At 45.7% G+C, this 17896-nt stretch overlaps 1 protein-coding gene across 1 annotated transcript in view; it reads right to left on the bottom strand.

Annotated features, from left to right (window-relative positions):
* PTGFRN (prostaglandin F2 receptor inhibitor) overlaps nucleotides 1-17896 on the bottom strand; it is a 112686-nt gene that overhangs the window by 61532 nt on the left and 33258 nt on the right. The window contains exon 2 of the mRNA XM_059720605.1: nucleotides 336-701. Coding sequence (XP_059576588.1) covers nucleotides 336-701 — 366 coding nt within the window. The remainder of the gene's footprint in view (nucleotides 1-335; nucleotides 702-17896) is intronic.

Raw genomic sequence — 17896 nt, 5'->3', positions numbered from 1 at the left:
CTGATCTGCCCACATAGAGGGCGGGGAAGAGGGCATGGCTTTGCTTTGATCCAGCCATGTGGGGGGAGTTGAAGGGATCAGAAGGGGCACAGCCCAGCCTTAATCCAGCCACACAGGCTGAGGAAGAGAAGGGGGTGCAGCCTAGCCGCAATCCAGCCCTGAACCATGGATCTGGAAAAGAGAACTGTCACAGACAATCTGTAACAGGGATTTAGGCAAAAACAGAGCCAACGACTATTCCCAGTATTGTACAGAAGCACAGAAGGTATTGGAATACCCAACAACATGTTTTCACTTGGTACCACTTATGAATACCCCTCACCCTTCAGAAATACCTTTCAGGTCAACTGTAGCATAGTAATTCCCCTGAACAGTAGCATCTGTGCTGGGGGTGGTGCACTTGTATTCTCCTTTGTCAGCTGGCTGAACGTTTTTGATCACAAGTTCCACGGCGTCATTGGTATTCCGTCTCAGCTTGATCTCTTTGCTGTCAACCCGCTTTTGGTACTCCTCAGAGGTGAACGTGGTGTCCCAGGTACTGACTATGCGCACAAATTTACTTTCCTTCCAAAACTCCCACTCAAAGTTCTGTTCTCTGGGTCCATCATACTCACTAACACTGCAAGGAATCACCACCTCTGTGCCCTCTACTCGAATAAGGGGACTGGTGGGCACTGTGACAATACGTCCTCTGCAGAGAGCTAGGCAGAAAAAAAAAACAAAAACACATTTAGCATAGAAATTAATATGTTGAATGAAATCAGGTGTCCCACTAGTCCAATTGGTTCAGGAGAACAAGAAGAAATGCACCTATGTGCAAAATCATAATACAGTATTTACTTCAATATAAGACATACCTGATACAAGGTAACCCCACCCCCAATAATTAGATTCTATACATGGAAATTTTTTAACTTATTATAATTTCCCAAGTATAGAATCCAGTTATTGGAGGTCTGGTCTCGAATGTGTCCCTTTCCTGCTGCTACAGCAGGGAAAATAAGTCTGGGAGATCAGGTAGCTCCTTTGCCCTCTGCTCCCCAGTTTTTTCGTTCTACAGCACCTTTCCCCCTGCTTACTGTCAGACCCTGCTCTCCCTGAGCACAAGGAAGCAAGGAGCCAATTTGAAAACACTGACCTTCAAATAAACATAGCTATAGTAATTTGCATATACCCATAGACTTAATTCATTCAGAATTGATGCGTTTCATGTTTTTTGAAACAGCTGCAAGTTTTAACACAGGTACTGAATACACACACTTTTAAGTAGATGACAAGGTACTACTTAGATATAGTTATGGACCACTGTAATTTGGGTTTCGGGGGATTTCACAGGAAAGCCTGAAATTGAGTGTTTCTCCCGAAGTCCCAGAAAACTGCGATTTGGCTGGAAACAGCCTGAAACCACAGGGGGGAGGTAGGGGGTTTAAAGATTTCTGTGCCCACAGAGGGGCATGGGGCTGCAGCTGAGTTGAACTAGCTTCAAGAAGGAGCTGCCTTCACAGCCAGGACGTGGCACAGGAGGGAGTGCTGTGTCACCATGGCTGCCAAGGTGAGGCACAGAGGCAGTGGCAAAGAGTTGTGCCCCCAGCAGTTGCCAGGCAGGCAGGGGGCACCTCACCTTGGCAGCCATGGCAACATAGCACTACCTCCTGTGCCAGCTGCCACCCGCTGGAACTTTAGAGGTGCCTCCTGCCCAGAACTGGTCCAGCCTGTCTGCAGCCCCGTGCCCTGCTGTGGGCACAGAAATGTGGAGGGGGTACATGTGTCTCCCCACACATCACCTCTGTCCCTTGTTCCCCTGCCACGTCGCCTGTGCCCCCCACCCTACCCCTGTAAACTTCCCTGGAGGGAGCTGGTCCCTACCATGTTACCTGCACATGCACGTAACACCCCCTGCCTCCTGCTCCCCACAACCCCAAACAGCCCTTGCAGACTGGAACTCTGCCAGCCTGCAAGGGGAAACCTGTGGTTTCCTGCATTTGTCTCTTTTAAAGGAGAAAAATCCACGTTTTCCCACAGCAAATGGAAAACCTAGATCCCTGCTTATTGATTTCTCCTCAGATGTAAGTCTTTCCAAACTCATAACTTTTGTCACCCACTATCAGACCCTTTCTTTTCCTAATAAAATCTGAGATGGATTGACTTTACATGAAAACAGTCATCCAAATGAGGCTGAATCAGAGATTTACATGAACATATCGTCAAACCAAATATTACTGCTTATCACTGTTTGCTTAGCAACATTATCCATAAAGGAATTTCCACATTCCTGGAGTGTCAAGTGAAGTTCACACATTAAGAAACTTATTAAAATGAGGACATCCTACAAAGAGTCCAGAGAAGAGCCATACGCATGATTAGAGGTCAAGAGAAAGGCCTTATGAGGAAAGGCTGAGAGGCATGGGACTCTTCAGCCTGGAGAAGAGAAGGCTCAGGGGCGACTTGGTGCAGCCTATAAGTACATATAGGGGGTGTGCATCAGGAACTGGGAGAACGTCTGTTCACCAGGGCACCCCAAGGGAAAACAAGGTCAAATGGTCACAAACTGTTAGAAAAACTTCTTTACTGTCTGAGTCTCCAAAGTCTGGAATAGACTCCCCCCAGAAGTGGTGCAAGCACCTACTCTGGACATGTTCAATAAACGCCTGGATGCTTACCTTGCTGGGGTCATCTGAGCCTAGCTAACTTCCTTTCCTAATGTCTATGAAATCTATGAAGAATTTAATGTTCTGCACATAGTATACTTTGATCTTTCCCTTATTCCAGTTGCTCAGGAACCCCAGCAGGTGCCTTTATCTAATAATCCTAGCAGTGTTGAAGCAGAGGCATTTAATTTTTTAGTTCATCACCTGATCTTACTACCATAAGGTTTCTGCCAACAGAATATTTCAACTGAACACATGGCATTCTGCACAGAGGTTAGCTGACAAGATGAACATGGGCTCTGGACAGGCTATTTGCTATCCAGGCATAAAGTAAAAGTCAGAAATTATGATACTTTCAGGGCTGGATGCACTGGCTTGGCCTATTAATTCACCACCTTCCCCCCTAAGCTAGGCATGAGGTACAGTACATACCTGGGACCTTCAGTACATACCCAGAGCCTTCAGGCACCTAATCTTCCCTAGCCCCAGATGTACACCTCCCTACCCAGATGCATCAAACAAGGTCTGAGGATGGGACCTGTATGTGATGCATGTACACAACGTTCACAGAATATACAGAACTTATTTTTTAAAATAATAAATAGTTTTAAATGTCTGGATTGCAAAGAACACTTTCCAAATGAGAAGAGGATAAGAGTGCAGCACTGTCTTACTCTGGCTGCAGAAAGCTTGAAGTAACTCAAATGAGATCTTTCCTAGGTATGATTAACCTCACTGGAGTATTAAACTCTAAAAGCTTATTATTTTAAAGAGATGTATAAATATTTAATTGCATTCCTTCTTCTAGTCTACTGCTATGTTAAGCAGAAAGGTGAAAAGATAGATATGTACTACAGGAAAGGAAAAGACAAAAAGGCAGAAAAAAAGAGTTTGTCCAATGCAGTGATTCTCAGCCATGGTACCACAACACCCTGGAGTGCCATGAAATATTTAAGGGTGACATACAACATAGCACTGTTAGGTATGCAAACACTTACACAAGACAAACTAAAACCAGAGATTTCAAATTGGAATCCATAGTGTCAAAAGTATTCTCACCTGTGGTCTCTCTAACAAAAGGGAACAGAAGTTCCTTGCAACAGAAATTGTTCTAGTATTTTTTCTGTAATCAAAATTTGAGTCAAAGCCAAGAAATTGCCTTCCTAAGCAGACTTGGACAGCATGTGTTGGCTGGGAGGGAGGCAGCTATCGTTCACTGGATGCTATATTCTACCTACAGGGCATGGTGGCAGAGGGTTTAACCTGTCTTGCTATGGATCATGAAGCATGAATTCAAGCCCTGCTCTCAACTTGAAGCAACTACAAACACCTATTCAGCCAGTGGATCCAAAAATGGCTGGTCCTGGTGCTAGCTCTCTCTCCTGTATGCCCTAGTCATGCTAACCTAGTGGGCCACTAAATGTGCCTCTCACCACTGGCAATTTTTAAAAATATATTCAGCTTCTATAACACAGTCTAAGGGAACAGTTATTGACCATCCCTGGGTAAGTCAAGGTAACACAGGTAGTTGCGACGACAAACAACAAGGTCCTCCTCTTCCGCTTATTCCAGATTTAAGTGGAGAAGTGTGAACATTGTCCAATTTATGTTCCCTGGCATTTCAAACAGGAAAGAGGCTTTTTTTCCTTACACTACAAGAATAAAACTATCCAATCTAAATGCATGACATAACAAATGAGGGAAGAGCTTCTTATTCAGGAAAAAAAGCTTAGAAATATAACCCCAAAACTCAATGCCAAAAGGAAATGTCGGTACTTTCCCCATCAAGCACTCCAGTAGCACAGCAATAGCTATGGGATGTCTGTGTTAGCTGAATTGTGCTTTGGATCACTGGCACTTGGCGATACATAACAGACTAGTTAATACTGGGAGTATTTATTTAAAAAAACAACAGTGTGCTCTGAGCTGTACAGACCATAAAGGAAGACAGTCCCATAAAATTCTCTAGACCCCACCACCACATGTATACAAAATACCATAATAATTCCAAAATGCAGAAGTCTGGAGAAGCAATACATTATTCTCTGGCACAGATGCAAACCATTTAAATTAGCCAGATGATCTGGCAAAGAAAGTTGTGAGCCTTTCCAGTGGCTTTGGCTCCTCAGCCCAGAGAATAACCTCTGCAGCTGCAGATGAGAAGCAAGCTAACCTCCTAAAGCCAAAGAGTGAACGAGAGTACTGGCTAGATTTGTAGCCCCAAAATTTCTGTGACAAACATTTGCTCTCATCAGGGGACCCAAACCTTTCAAACTCAGGTCACTGAACAAAGTTACATACAAACTGGTAATCCTGCTCTATCACCATTAACTATACATCCAAACCAAGACACATCAGTAAAATTTGTGTGGAAACATTGAGATAAAGCAGGATGTTTGGAGGATTTGTCATCCTGAACTACTCATGATTCTAGGAGATAATGTAAGGGCAGGTACCCTTGACTTCCAGAGACACTACTCAGACCAGAAACCTGAACTAATTCCAATTGAAAGAAATAAAGGTTGTTGGGCTGCAGGGTTCTGCTTCTCTAATCATACTGGGAAGTTATTTATGTTCCTCTTCCAAGATCAATTATTTGTTTGGGAGGAGGAAGGTTCAACAGGGAAAGGATTAGCTGCATTAAATTACACCCCAGTTTGCATCTCTCTCTCTGTCTCTGGAGGCAACACCTAGCAGCAGGAACAGCAAAGCAGGCCTGTCCAATCTGATGCACCCTGTACATGCTGCCCACCACCAAGAGAAGTAGCAACATCCAGTAATGGCTGTTGCACAGGGCCCTAGCCACTGGCATCTTTGTCTACCACTCAGCCCCAGTGGCATTGGCAGCCTGCCCTTTCTGTAAGGAGGAGGTAGAGGATATGCTCTTCCACCCCTTCTTGGACTGTCTCTGACTGTGGCCACTCCTTGCTGCCCTCAACAGCCTCTTTGGCATGTTGGATGTGGACTTCTTTAAGACTGTGTACATTTTTTCATCCTGTACCACCTGGCCAAGGGGAGCATGAGCTGCCTGGTCAGTTTTCTGCTGGATCGAGCCAAGATGAGCTCTAAAGAGATACAGAAACTGGCTTTCAGGGGCAGCTCCAATGACACCCTACAACTCTTCCGTTTTCTGGTCTGGGTGTACGTCATGTTTGAGTCTGGACCAGTTTGTGTCACACTAGGTCATGGGGGTACTCTGCAAGGTAGAAGATGGACAGCCATCCTAAATGAGGAACCCACGAAGGGCATTGCAAAAGAGATGATTTCAATTTCTAGTGATATGGGTATTTTGTTACTGACAATGTGTCATGCTCAGCCCCTGGGTGGGGCTCACCTTACTGCAATTCCACCCTTTGCTTTTAACTTTTTAAAAAATAATAGAGGTTTAAAAAGCCTCTCTCCCTCATTTTCTCTTACCTTCTCACTTCCTCCACCCCCCAGGACACAAAGCCTTATTTAAGATGCTGGACATCCGATTTCCAATAAAATCATTCCATTAATTAAAAATCATGCTGTTGACTTAGAAATTTTGGGTCAGTAAGAAAGAATGCTAAAACTGACTAATAAAAAACACAATATGGAAACTGCTTATGGAAACCGGCTGGTTCAGTGCAGCACCGTCTACAAAAACGTTAAGAACTAAAAACCACATAAAATTTAACTTTGATATATACGGTTATGTGTAGAGAACATTAAACACAATCATACAAGATAATACAAATTATCTTCTTTATCCCTAATTATAGTCAGCAAGAGCTTTATATAGCTATTGAACTAAGAGATGAACCAAGAATTAATATGTTGTCTTCAGCACCTTACCTCTTAACTTTTATAAAGCATCTCCCCAGGAAACTGCAGCCAAAATGCAGCACTTCATCTTAGACAATGCTCATTTCTACTGGGCACATTCTTTGTATGGTAAAGTTAGCACTGCGATAACCTTAGCTAATTTCCTGACTTCTATACCATTAAGTTTTCAACCTCAGTGCTCTATTACATCTAACTTCTTACTTCTGGGGAACAAAAAAAAAAGAAAGAAAGAAAAAGAAAAAAAGAAAGAAAGCACTATAACAGATCAGACCAAATCAAAACAGCAGGACATACTGTCATTACATGTCAAATCAAGTCAAGCATTTGTTACCAGTAAAGGAAACTGGCCTTCACTGCACCACACAAGTATGTTTCTATCCCTTCCCCCAACTCAGCTTTAATACACATTCATGGGCCCTCATATGCACATCACACCCAGAGAGTCAGAGGCAAAGTGGTTTGCTGTCTGCAGTATAAGAAAGCAGATGTAGATCAGCAGGGAAACATAATCCTGTAGGATGCCAGACAGAAGTTAGTGGTAATAGCTTACTGTTTTATAGTTATGTTTATCATCTCTCTACATGTGTACGCCAACCCATTAAATCATTAATACAAAAACAAACCAAAAAAGCATCAGCTGAGGACTGGAGTCTATTTAAACTTCAGTTAGCTTCAATTTAACCCCCCTCCCAACCCTTTACAGTTCACCCCCTACAAACGACAGTGAGCAGTGGATGAACCTTAAAGCATGTCCTGGACATCAAACAGCCTTTGACAAACCAGGGCAGGGAGCAAATTCCAGAGTTGGGGCTCCTTCTCTTACAACCCCCTGCCTGCAACCTCTTGAAAGCACCCACTGGTCCCTAAAAGGCACTGTTAGCAACAGTAAGCAAACAGGTAACAATGCTCTGCATGAGTCTTCAGTTGTAGCCCTACACACTGTACCATGTTAATCCAATCTAAAGGTGACAAAGGCATGGCCTGCAGATAAATACTGGGATTAACAGTCAGCTCAACTCAGCTCCTCAACCTCCCAGGTTACTACAGATCCCATGGACATCAAGTGACAGTCAGATTTAGCATGAGTATTTGGCACCCATGCTGGTAAAGTGCAAAGCTAACCAACCCTCTCCTTGCAGCACACTTTTGGCAACAGGGAAGGATTCATTCCCATATTTAAAGTGGAGGGAAGGCTGAAGGGGAGAGAAGCAAACATGCTGGAGTTTTCTTAAATTGCATTTTTTGAGAATATAGCTGTGAGCCCAAGTTCAGCTGTTCCAAATCCAGGAGTATTTTCTCAGTTTCTGAACAGCGATGACAAAGCACAGAGCCACCTCATAAGTCCAACTGTTGTGTCATCTGAGATACCTGTAACTGAACAAGTCCTGCCACAGATCTCATTCCACATGGTCAAAAGTGACTTAAAGGGCTTCTTATCCTACTAAATTTTGAATTTGGGATTCCACTTTTCCTCATGTTACAGCCAATGGAGGCCCGAATCTTAGAAGTCAAACAAGGTGGTATGCTCTTTATTACACATGAGGGATTAACACTGCATGTAACTGTAGCAGGAGAAGTGGGGCCATGAACTCCAGACTTGGCAGAAGGACAGCTGCAGTCTGCTGTATCAGATAAGATAAGATAAGATTCCAGAGCTAAGGTTCCTTCTCTCTCATCCCCCTCCCTGCAACCCCTTGAAAGCACCCACTGGTCCCTATAAGGCATTGTTAGCAACAGTAAGCTGCATTCTGCTGTATGAGAAAAATAAAATATTTTACAAACGTGTTTTAAACTGGTGTTTTCCTCATCTACCAGAGCAGCCAAAGTTCAACTTTCACAATATGCAAGAGATTCCCAAACTGAAGGTTTATTGGAAATCTAATGCACTTCACTGTTAATATACAGTGACATGTTCTTAATAAAATTAATTGAAATCTTGTTTAACTGTAAAAGCAGATGAAGACAATACAGCATGGTTTATATGCTAACAAAGCATTTAAAATTTCAGTATTTTATAAAGTAAAAAAGACCACCAGCTATGTTTACTTAATGTGGACTCAAGCAACTGTCTTTTATATAATAAACTGAATTATTGCACTGAACCTGTTTGAGTAGAAGACTGCATAAATGATAAATTATTTTATAGACTTATTAGCACAGCAGAAGAACTAGGAGAACAGAAAGAGAACAGTAATACAAGTAATGGGGTCAAGCAAAGAACAGTGGGGCAAGCAAGGAGACCCCAAATGCAGGGATACCACAGGGCTTTACTGGACATTTGTCAAACATTTAAAGAGAACGCTTCAACATCCTTCCTCTTTTTGCACAGGTTGAGGTCCCTCAGGGCGCTGACAGAAGTGACAATTTTCACTAGATCTGGTGCCTGAAAGTGCTTTACAGCCCTGACTAAACAAGTGCATGGCTGCAGAGCACTTTAAAAGGGCCTGATCCCATGAAACAGAGTACCTTCAGTAATTTATGTCTGCGCCACTTCCTAGCCCTGGCACTGTCTATAGAATGGAAGTGGGGAGTTCATAGAATCAGAAAATGAGGGCTGGAAGGGACCTCAGGAGGTCATCTAGTCCAATCCCCTACTCAAAGCAGGACCATCCCCAACTAGATCATCTCAGCCAAAGCTTTGTCTATCTGGGTCTTAAAAAATTCCAAGGATGGAGATTCCACAACATCTCTGGGTAACCTGTTCCAGTGTTTTTCTAGTGAAAAAATTCATTCTAATACCTAACTTAAACCTCCCCTGCTACAACTCAAAACCACTGCTCTTTGTTCTGTCATATACCACCACTGAGAACAGTCTACCTCAGGGGTTGTCAACCAGGGGGTACGTGTACCCCTGGGGGTACTTGGGAAGGCCCCAGGGGTATGCAGCGGTGGCATGGAGAAGTGGGGGTACTTGGGAAGCGTGCCGCCGTGCGCTGCTGCCTGTCGCCGTGCGCCTGCTGCTGCGTCACCACTGAGAACAGTCTAGCTCAGGGGATGTCCATTGGGGGCACATGTACCCCTGGGGGTACTTGGGAAGGCCCCAGGGTATATGCGGTGATGGCACAGAGAAGTGGGGGTATTTGGGAAGTGCACCACCCACCCCATCCTCCAGCCCCAGTGGAGAACCCCCAGAATGAGCTCTCTTTTTCCCCTCTCCCATTCTAAAAACAATGCCAGGGCTGGGATAGGGGAGAGGCATTGCTAGGCGAGACTGGCCACAGATTTGCAGCCAGCAGCTGGATTCCTGAACCCCTGGGACCAATGGATCATTATAACTCATGATGCTTCCTGAAAAGTGCCATGAGTGACAACGGGGAGCTGATCTCCTGTCTGCACCTTTAGAACTAATAGACCACACTTCGGTCAACTGTGAACTACTGTTTCCCTCCAAACCAGAGCTCTGAGTGAGAGTGTTTCCATGTTGTTCTTGCTCTTGTTTCCCTGCCATACAGAATGCACATTTACCTGCCCTGCTGGCTTCACTCTGAATCACCTGTACACACAGTTTCATTATCTTCCTGTGATAAAAAAAACCAAAAAAACATTCTGGAGTGGAGGGTAAGGAAGCAAGGAGGCTGGGGACTGAAAAGACTGGCTATTGATGCTAAGATTATTGCAACAGTAACTTGTGGCTCTGGAGTGATGAAAAAAGTAAGTGAAGTAAAAGCAGGACAAGCCTCCAGTGTTCTATAGATTTGTACCATCAACAATGAAGTATACTGCACAACACACATGAAGAAAAATATCTCCACTCAAGGCAGTTATCCCCTCCTTCATTACCAATGTGCAGCTCATGCTTCAATCAACAAGAATCCTAATGAGAAAGGGCAAGCTGCTGAACTTCTAGGGGCTCCTTCATTATCGGTTTCACGTAAAAGAGGAAGGCAGAGAAGCTACTTGAAGTGCCATTCATGAGATGCTGAAATGTCTTGAATAAATAGCCTCTCCCACAACCCCACATCAGTCCCTTTCCCTATTGCAAAGGGAGCAGAATGAATGTATTTCTAAGGCAGCCACCTGGGTTACAGCATTGAAAATCTCACCCTGGGAGAGAGAGGACTTCTCTTTACTGGGATGACAGAAATATAGGCTAATGTCAGTTTTGAGCTACTATCCTGTATTATTTTGGATGTGGAAATGTGTACTTTAAGGCAGTTAGGGAATCTTTCCCCTTCTTTGACACAAAAATTAGTCCATTCAGGTCTCAGGACCCAGTAAGCCTTTTCTTCTGTACCACCACCACAAAGCAGACCACTGTGTTGGTCACCATTCCCTTGTATGAGGTTCTCCCTGCAGCCTTCTACTGCTCTATATAATGGAACAACACATTTCCTGAACAGCCGGGAGAAGGTCAACTTGCCATGTCAGCCACTCAAAGGGAAACATGATGTGACACAGAGTAGGAAAGCCAATTAAATAGCCATTGAAGAACCAGAAAGAGGGAGAAGAAAAATGAGCAAATTGGCTGATACTAAGGACCTCAAGTCTCAGATTCAGACAAAGCAAGGATTCTAGAAATGCTTAGTGAGATGCTTGAACAATGCCTCATAAGGAAATGGATAAACATGCAGAGTTTTTTAACCCTGAAGGACCGCAGAATGTTTTTAAACAGATACAAAGGTTTGCCCAATCAGCTAAGAAAATATCAGCCAAGAAAATATGGCTACATCTAAACTGAAAAAGAGCTCTTTCACAGTACACAACAGTTTGCAACAGGAAGAGTGCTGTATCCAGCTCCGAAACAAAGTACTTACATGGGGAGAGGGTTTACAAACAATACCATGTGGGCATTGATCTAATGTATTATTTTGTCAGAAAGGAAAAGTACCCATATTCAGTCATGAATTGCAATGATCCATCTCTGTTTCCCAGAGAGCTCACAAGATATTACTTCCTATTTCTAAGCAAAGTGCCAGATTTCCCTTTTCCATTCTGCACTGAAAACGCACTAACCCTGTGATGCACGTAACAGCACTACAGCATAGCAACAAAACCTGTCCCTTATGTATGCCCCTTTTGTACTCCCAAGAGCAGATATCCAAACAAGCGCATCAGAACAACCTTCCTGCCAATGAAAAAGCTCTATTCAGACCTCTGCCGGGAGCTATTCATCTACCTGTTATCTGGGGACAGTGCAGCCATGGGAGGGGCAGTTGTGCCATTCCTTTGCTTACTCCCTCGGCAGCACTTCAGCCCTCCTACCCCAGAGCACAAGGATCTGATCCCCATCTGGGTTTCCATTAGACAGCACCAATCAAGGAGCTAATGCAGTAAATCTCCAAGTAAAAAGAAGAAAAAGAAAAGTGTCCCACACTACATGTGAAAATCTTCTGACATTATCGCTGCTTTGTATGTTTTATAATATAGCCTCCCTCAAAATGGCATGCTTAGATGAACATTTTTTCTTTAAATCCATCCAATTATAACCTTTACTTTATACTATGCTTTGCACCTTGGTAAGAAGTTAGGCAGATGGGTGAAATTCCTTTCATAGTGTCAGAAATTTAGCTATATTCCTCAGTTTAAACCTAAGAGAAATCTCTTGCACTCCCTACACTGCACATGCACCAGCACTGTATCCCACTCCCTAGTGCAGACAAAACACGCAGTAGGGGTTGGGTTTATCTCTGATGAAATGGCAGGCAGGCTCTCACCACTCCTTTCGAGTGGCAGAATTCAGATCACCCTGATCAGCAGAGCAGTCTGCCATCTCACAATCAGAGAGCCTGAACAGGGAGAGCACCAGGGGCTCCGTTAAGGGAGGCCAAATTTCATTCTTTATAGCTAAGCTGTAAGCATCATACAGGCACTGGAGTGTCCCAAGCATGTAGGGCTCCATATCCTGCTCCTTAACAATGCCTACCAACAGCATTGTTATACCTCCCTGACTGCATTACTGTCTACATAAAACAGGACTTGTAGATTTTTATGATTTGATAGATCTGCAGCGAATCATACCAAGACAGTAAAGACTGAATGGAAGAGTGCATGAGAGAGACATTTACATTGTTCTTTCCCAGGTGGCCAGGGTTCTTTTTTTAGATAATGTAGAAAGCTTATCAAAAGGAATTAGCCTGGGTATAATTGCTTAAAACCTATTATCTCTATCAGGCTCAGGAAACGCATATTGCATCTTAAGTGAAGCCTCAGAAATGTGATCAGAGTGTAATTCAGATGGATTGTTCTAATCCTAGTGCCATCTGAGACAGCCAAGATAGGTGTCCATATACCTCTCTCTCCCCAAGTTTAGTACCTCCCAAGTCCCCAATCAATCCACCTGAGGACTGGCTCTATATTCAGGAAATGAAGTGTTAAAAATCACATTATTGGCCTGCTATCCTTTTTCTCCTCCAGGAAACACTGTTTCAACTCACTTGAGCAATATGGAACTCAGTGCTTCTTAAGTGGGCACCAGGAGACTGCATGTCCAAAGGGAAAAAGTACTCACCATAACTGGCATAGCAGGGCTGCAATAACAATCCTTCCACCAGGTGACTAGGCAGTTATGTTGAAGCTCCCCAGGTAGGCAGCTATGCACCTGGGTCTCAGAGAGGTGAAGCTTGCAAGTCAGATAATTTTGACACACTGAATAAGTTACATTAAAGAAGAAGGAGCTCTGCTGGAAGGGCAAGATATTCTATAGTCTCAGCATATGGCAGAGATCCTGGTTTTCTGTTTTCAACAGAAAAAACGGAGTAATCTGTGGATTTTATCTTTTACCAGAGGCAAACGCAGATTTCTCATTTTACTGGAGAAACCTGAATATATATATATATTCCACCCCTCACAACTATTTAAGTTTGTCTAATAGAAGATACCAGACTCAAAGAACCTTGTCTGCCTATGTTCTTAGACCAACACAGCTACAGCCTACCTCCATGTGCATATATATGTGCACGGCCACCAAGCAACCTGGAGAGCAGCTCGTGCAGGCAAGTGGGGGGTCGGGGGAAGAATTGAAGCCCCCATAAGGGAGGGAGGGAGTTGGGCAGGGCTGTGGCTGGGGCTGTTGCTCAGCTGGGTGGTGCATCGGGCTTGGAGCCTGGGGCTGCAATGCACAGCTGCAGGTCTCCAGTGGAGAGTGGGACGGGGCTGCAGGCCCTGGACGCCTGGAGGGCAGGGAGGAGGGGCTGGCTCCCCACCACTGTGTGCATTCCCGGGGGGCAGGGCAGACCCGCTACCCCAAGTTCTGTGTGCGGAGCAGGTGTGGGCTGCCTGCTGTGGGCTTGGGCAGGGGAAAGCTGCTCCCCACCACTACGCGCAACCCCAGGGAGCAGGAGGGACCCATGCCCCCCAGATCTGTGTATGGGGCACAGGGCTGCATGTTGCCTGCTTCAGGCTTGGGCTCCCGCCATGCTGCCCTCCCCCAGGGCCTCCGCAACCCAACACATACAACCTGGTGCTGGAGGGAACAGCAGAGCCATGCAAGAAGTTGCCTGGCGCTGTGAGCTCCACACTGCCCGCATCCCCTGTGCGTAACCCCACGCTGCAGCTGTGCAGGCAGGCAGCCGGGGGGGGAGGAGGGTGTTGGCTCCATGCTCCGTTCTGCTGCAGGAGTCACTGCCTCATGCTAGGGGCAGAGGGCTGCAGACCCCGGTCCCTACCCCCATAGCCCTGACAGCTGGGAGCCCCCTCCAGCAGGGCTGAGGAAGCAGGAGCTGTGGGTGGGTGGCAAGGGGCACAGCAGGATTGGGGGGTTGTGGGCAGGCCTTCCATTTTAACCATGGATTTGGGGGGTTTTATCAGAGAATTTGTGATTTCTTAATCAGAGAAAACTAAGATGCCTGATGATGAGCCAAATGAATGCCCAGTTCAACTCTACCTCCTTCCTGCCAGCACCCAAGAAATCTGTGTGTAATAGGCCAGATCAAAGTCGGGAACAACAGAAAGAGAAAAGCCCCATGTCTACTTCACGGATTGCAGAAAAGGAGATGAGAGAAACTTTGCTTGTGAGCACACACTTCACATACAAAAAACCTAGGGCTGCTAACCACATCTGACTACAACTCACCTGCTGTGGAACAGGTCTCTTATCCACAACCAAGGAAGGGAGGAAACCTCAAGCAAATCTCTCCTTGTTAGGCTGACTGCCACTCACCCTGAATTCTCTTATCCTGTACAGATAGCAACATTCCAGACTACTGAGCTCTAGACATTAAGGAGACAAAGGGTATCCACCCTTCTTGCCCTCACCTTTTAAAAACAACCCTACTGCACTCTTCTTAAAAAGGCTGACAGCCTATTTCCTCTGGCTGCCAGAAGGAACCAGGGGAATCTGTCCAAGCTGCCTCAGAAATACACTGCTGCTTCATTGGTGGAAAAAAGAGACTAGTAAACTAAGCAGGAATATGTAAGGAAGGAGTGGCTGGCAGCCACAATACCAAAATGGGGCACTAATTAAATATGCCCTACAGCACTCTTCTGTATCAATCTACTGAGAACCCAGGTCCCAGCATGCAGCACTACATGCACATCACAGAGCAAGATAAATCAGATAAAGACAGAGCAATGCAGTCTCCCAACCACCCCTGTATAAAGGATTACATTCATCAGAGAAGACTGCAGCTTGTCAGAAGTTGGTAAGTCAGCCCTTGGTAAGTAAAGTTTAGACACCCTTGCTAAAATTGCGTTTTAGAGCTGCATTCAGATTTAGGAGGAAGCTATCAAATGCAAAGCTCAATTTCCTTTCACTGCCACTGACCATTAAAAGGCTGCACAGAAGACCCATTTGTGATAAGTCTGCACAAAGCAGCCAAGGGGGAGGAGGGAAAAAAGTCGATAAAAACCCAAAACTGTGCTTTTTATGAGTCTACCCTAAAAGGCCCACACATCATAATCTGCCTGAGACTCAGTCTACCCATGTCCAAGGAATAAACAGACTGGGTAGCCCATGTAGGCATTTAAATCTCTGGTTCCAGGAGTTCAGGTATTTCAAAATTGATACTCTGACCTCCCAGCTAGAGAAAGAATTATCTGATGTTCAGCCGGAGGTGCCACTGGAGTCTTAAGAGGAATGCTGAATAAGTTGCACTAAGGAAGAACAAGCTGAAGAGCCAGCAACAGTGAAAAGAACAAGTTCAACACTGAGTAATTTGCACAAGCTGGAAAAGGTTTGTGGAAATAGGTTCATGAAAATTTGGGGTGGAAGGCTGGGGAAGCACTGCAATGCTAAACCAAGCTGCAAATATTTATGCATTAAAGTGTTGGCTAACTGGAATATACAGGATCACACTTGGGTAAAATCACTGATTACTGGAAGGCTCTATGGTCATAACTATTATCTCCAGTCTTCCCAGAGCAGGGTCAGCCCATGGCCTTTAGACATTTGTGCTTTATTAAAGATTCAAAGATCTTCCGGTAGGGACTAGCTCTCTCTGTACAACATACAGCACAGAGAACACCCTGGAACCTGAAATACTCCTTCTCTTGATTCAACCTTACAAGACACTTCAGAGGCTGGTCCCACATATCAATCCTAGTCAAGTTTTATATTGGCAAAAACCTATATCAATAAATGAACCTGCATTTTAACTAAATGTACTTTAAACAGGACCTAACACAGAGGAGGCAACTTACTGTCACAACCCAAAGGTGTAATTTTTTGTTTGTGTGCGCTTCGGCACTGCTAAATTATTTTCCCGTTTGTAGCTTTCTTTGCAGGGTGCATTTCTTTGTTGCAGCACAGAAATGCACGTTGCAAGGAGTTCCCGCCATTTGTATTTAAATTTGTGCCCCACTATTGGTCAGTTCTAAATTATTCCTACGTGGCAGCTAGCGATTGGCTTGCTAGCCGTATAAGAGGCTTGAGTGGTTTCCGCCCAAGTTGGAGGACTCCATGAACATCAGGAGGAGGAGACTTCATGTCTCGTGAAGATCTCTAAGCGCTGCGGAGCTTATCGGACCCAGCGTGTATTTCAAGAAGGCTACAGGGGTCTGATCAGCCTCTAGCCTCTCCCCGTCGCCACCTAATCCCTCGACGTACCCTTCCCTGCGCGCACAAGCTCCATGGAGCCTAGCAGACTTCGTGTGAGTGAATCCAGAGCTCTGTCCGAGTCCTTAAACTGGGACTTAAGCGAAGTTTTCCTAAAAGTTTTCCAGCCTGCACCGCGACCATCTAGGGTGTAAGTAAACTATCTTAAATCAACCATTAAGTGTCCGTGCCTAATTCTAGCGTGCCGCCTGCCTTCCCCGACCCGGTGTGTCTGGGCTGCTGGCCACAGCCCGCCGCACGAAAAAAAAGGGCCTCGGACCGCTCCCGGCCCGCACATGGCGACGAGGATGGGATCAGGGGAAAGCACGTTGGAGCTAGAATTAGTTAAGAACTGCCCTTGGCGCAGTGGAAAACGCCAAGTAGAAAGCTTTATGGAACTGGAGGCACATATCGCTTATCACCAGGCGGGCGGAACGGGTGAGAGATTTATCAGCGGACGCCTTTCGCTGAAGGGAGAAGAGGGAGCTTCCAAAGACGGAGCCCAGAAAGAGAGGGAAGTGTATTTTCACCCCGCGGCATTCGGGTGTATAATGAGTGATGAGCGGGTCCTGTTCAGGCCCCTCGACACTGTGTCCCTCGCCAGAGCAACCCGGCGGGCGAAGTGAATCCGACCCTCACCCGGGAGTTTGCCCGTTGCCTAAGATGTGCTCGGGAGAGTGAAGAACCGGTGCCGATCAACCGGTTCACCCCCTTTATGCTGGCGTCTAGATTAAGGGGTCGCGAGCTTCCATCCGAGCTCCGCGAAGATCTGGAGACCGAGGAACGCGCCGCGGATGACAGGGTGACCCCACAATATGACAAGGGGGGAGTGTTAACTGCAACTTTTCGCACTGTAACTGATCAAATGCAGAAGAATTTAAGTTTAAAAGCCCAGTTGCGTATGGCCGTTCAAGCGGTCAAAGAAGCGGCTGCGAAAGAGAATCCTGAAACGCCACGACAAGATGGCGCCGAGCAAGAGGGAGACCGCGTGGAAGAACCGGAAGAGAAGGGTGGAGCTTCAGAGGAACCCGCGAGAGTTCGGTCAGCGATTCCGCCCACTGACGCAGCGTCGTTTCCGGCGATCCTGCCCACTGACGCAGCGTCGCTGCCAGCGACCAAGCCTTCATGCCGACGGAGGGGAGAATCGAGCGGAGGAGTGCATCTGCCCCTCCTGCCTGAAGTAATAACAGCAGCAATGACTCCCGCAGCAGTAGTCCAGCCTGTAACAACAACTAACCGAGTTGCTACTGCCTACTATGCTCGCACCAGAACTGAACTACAGGATTTGTGCAGAGAATCAAGAATCCAACCTGAAGAAACTCTAGCTGTGTGGTTGGGATGTCTGGTCGTGGAACTTGGATCCAACCTGCTAAACCAGGAAGAAGCAAGCTTCTTGGTCAGACAAGCTTCGTGGAGTAGAGGACATGTCACTGACGTAGACATGGTAGCGGTCAACGTTCACTGCCCT

The sequence above is a fragment of the Alligator mississippiensis genome, chromosome 1 (assembly GCF_030867095.1).
Source record: "Alligator mississippiensis isolate rAllMis1 chromosome 1, rAllMis1, whole genome shotgun sequence".
In the NCBI taxonomy this organism is placed as follows: Eukaryota; Metazoa; Chordata; order Crocodylia; family Alligatoridae; genus Alligator; species Alligator mississippiensis.
Note: the sequence above shows the minus strand (reverse complement) of the source record. Positions and strands in the feature narration are given on the sequence as shown.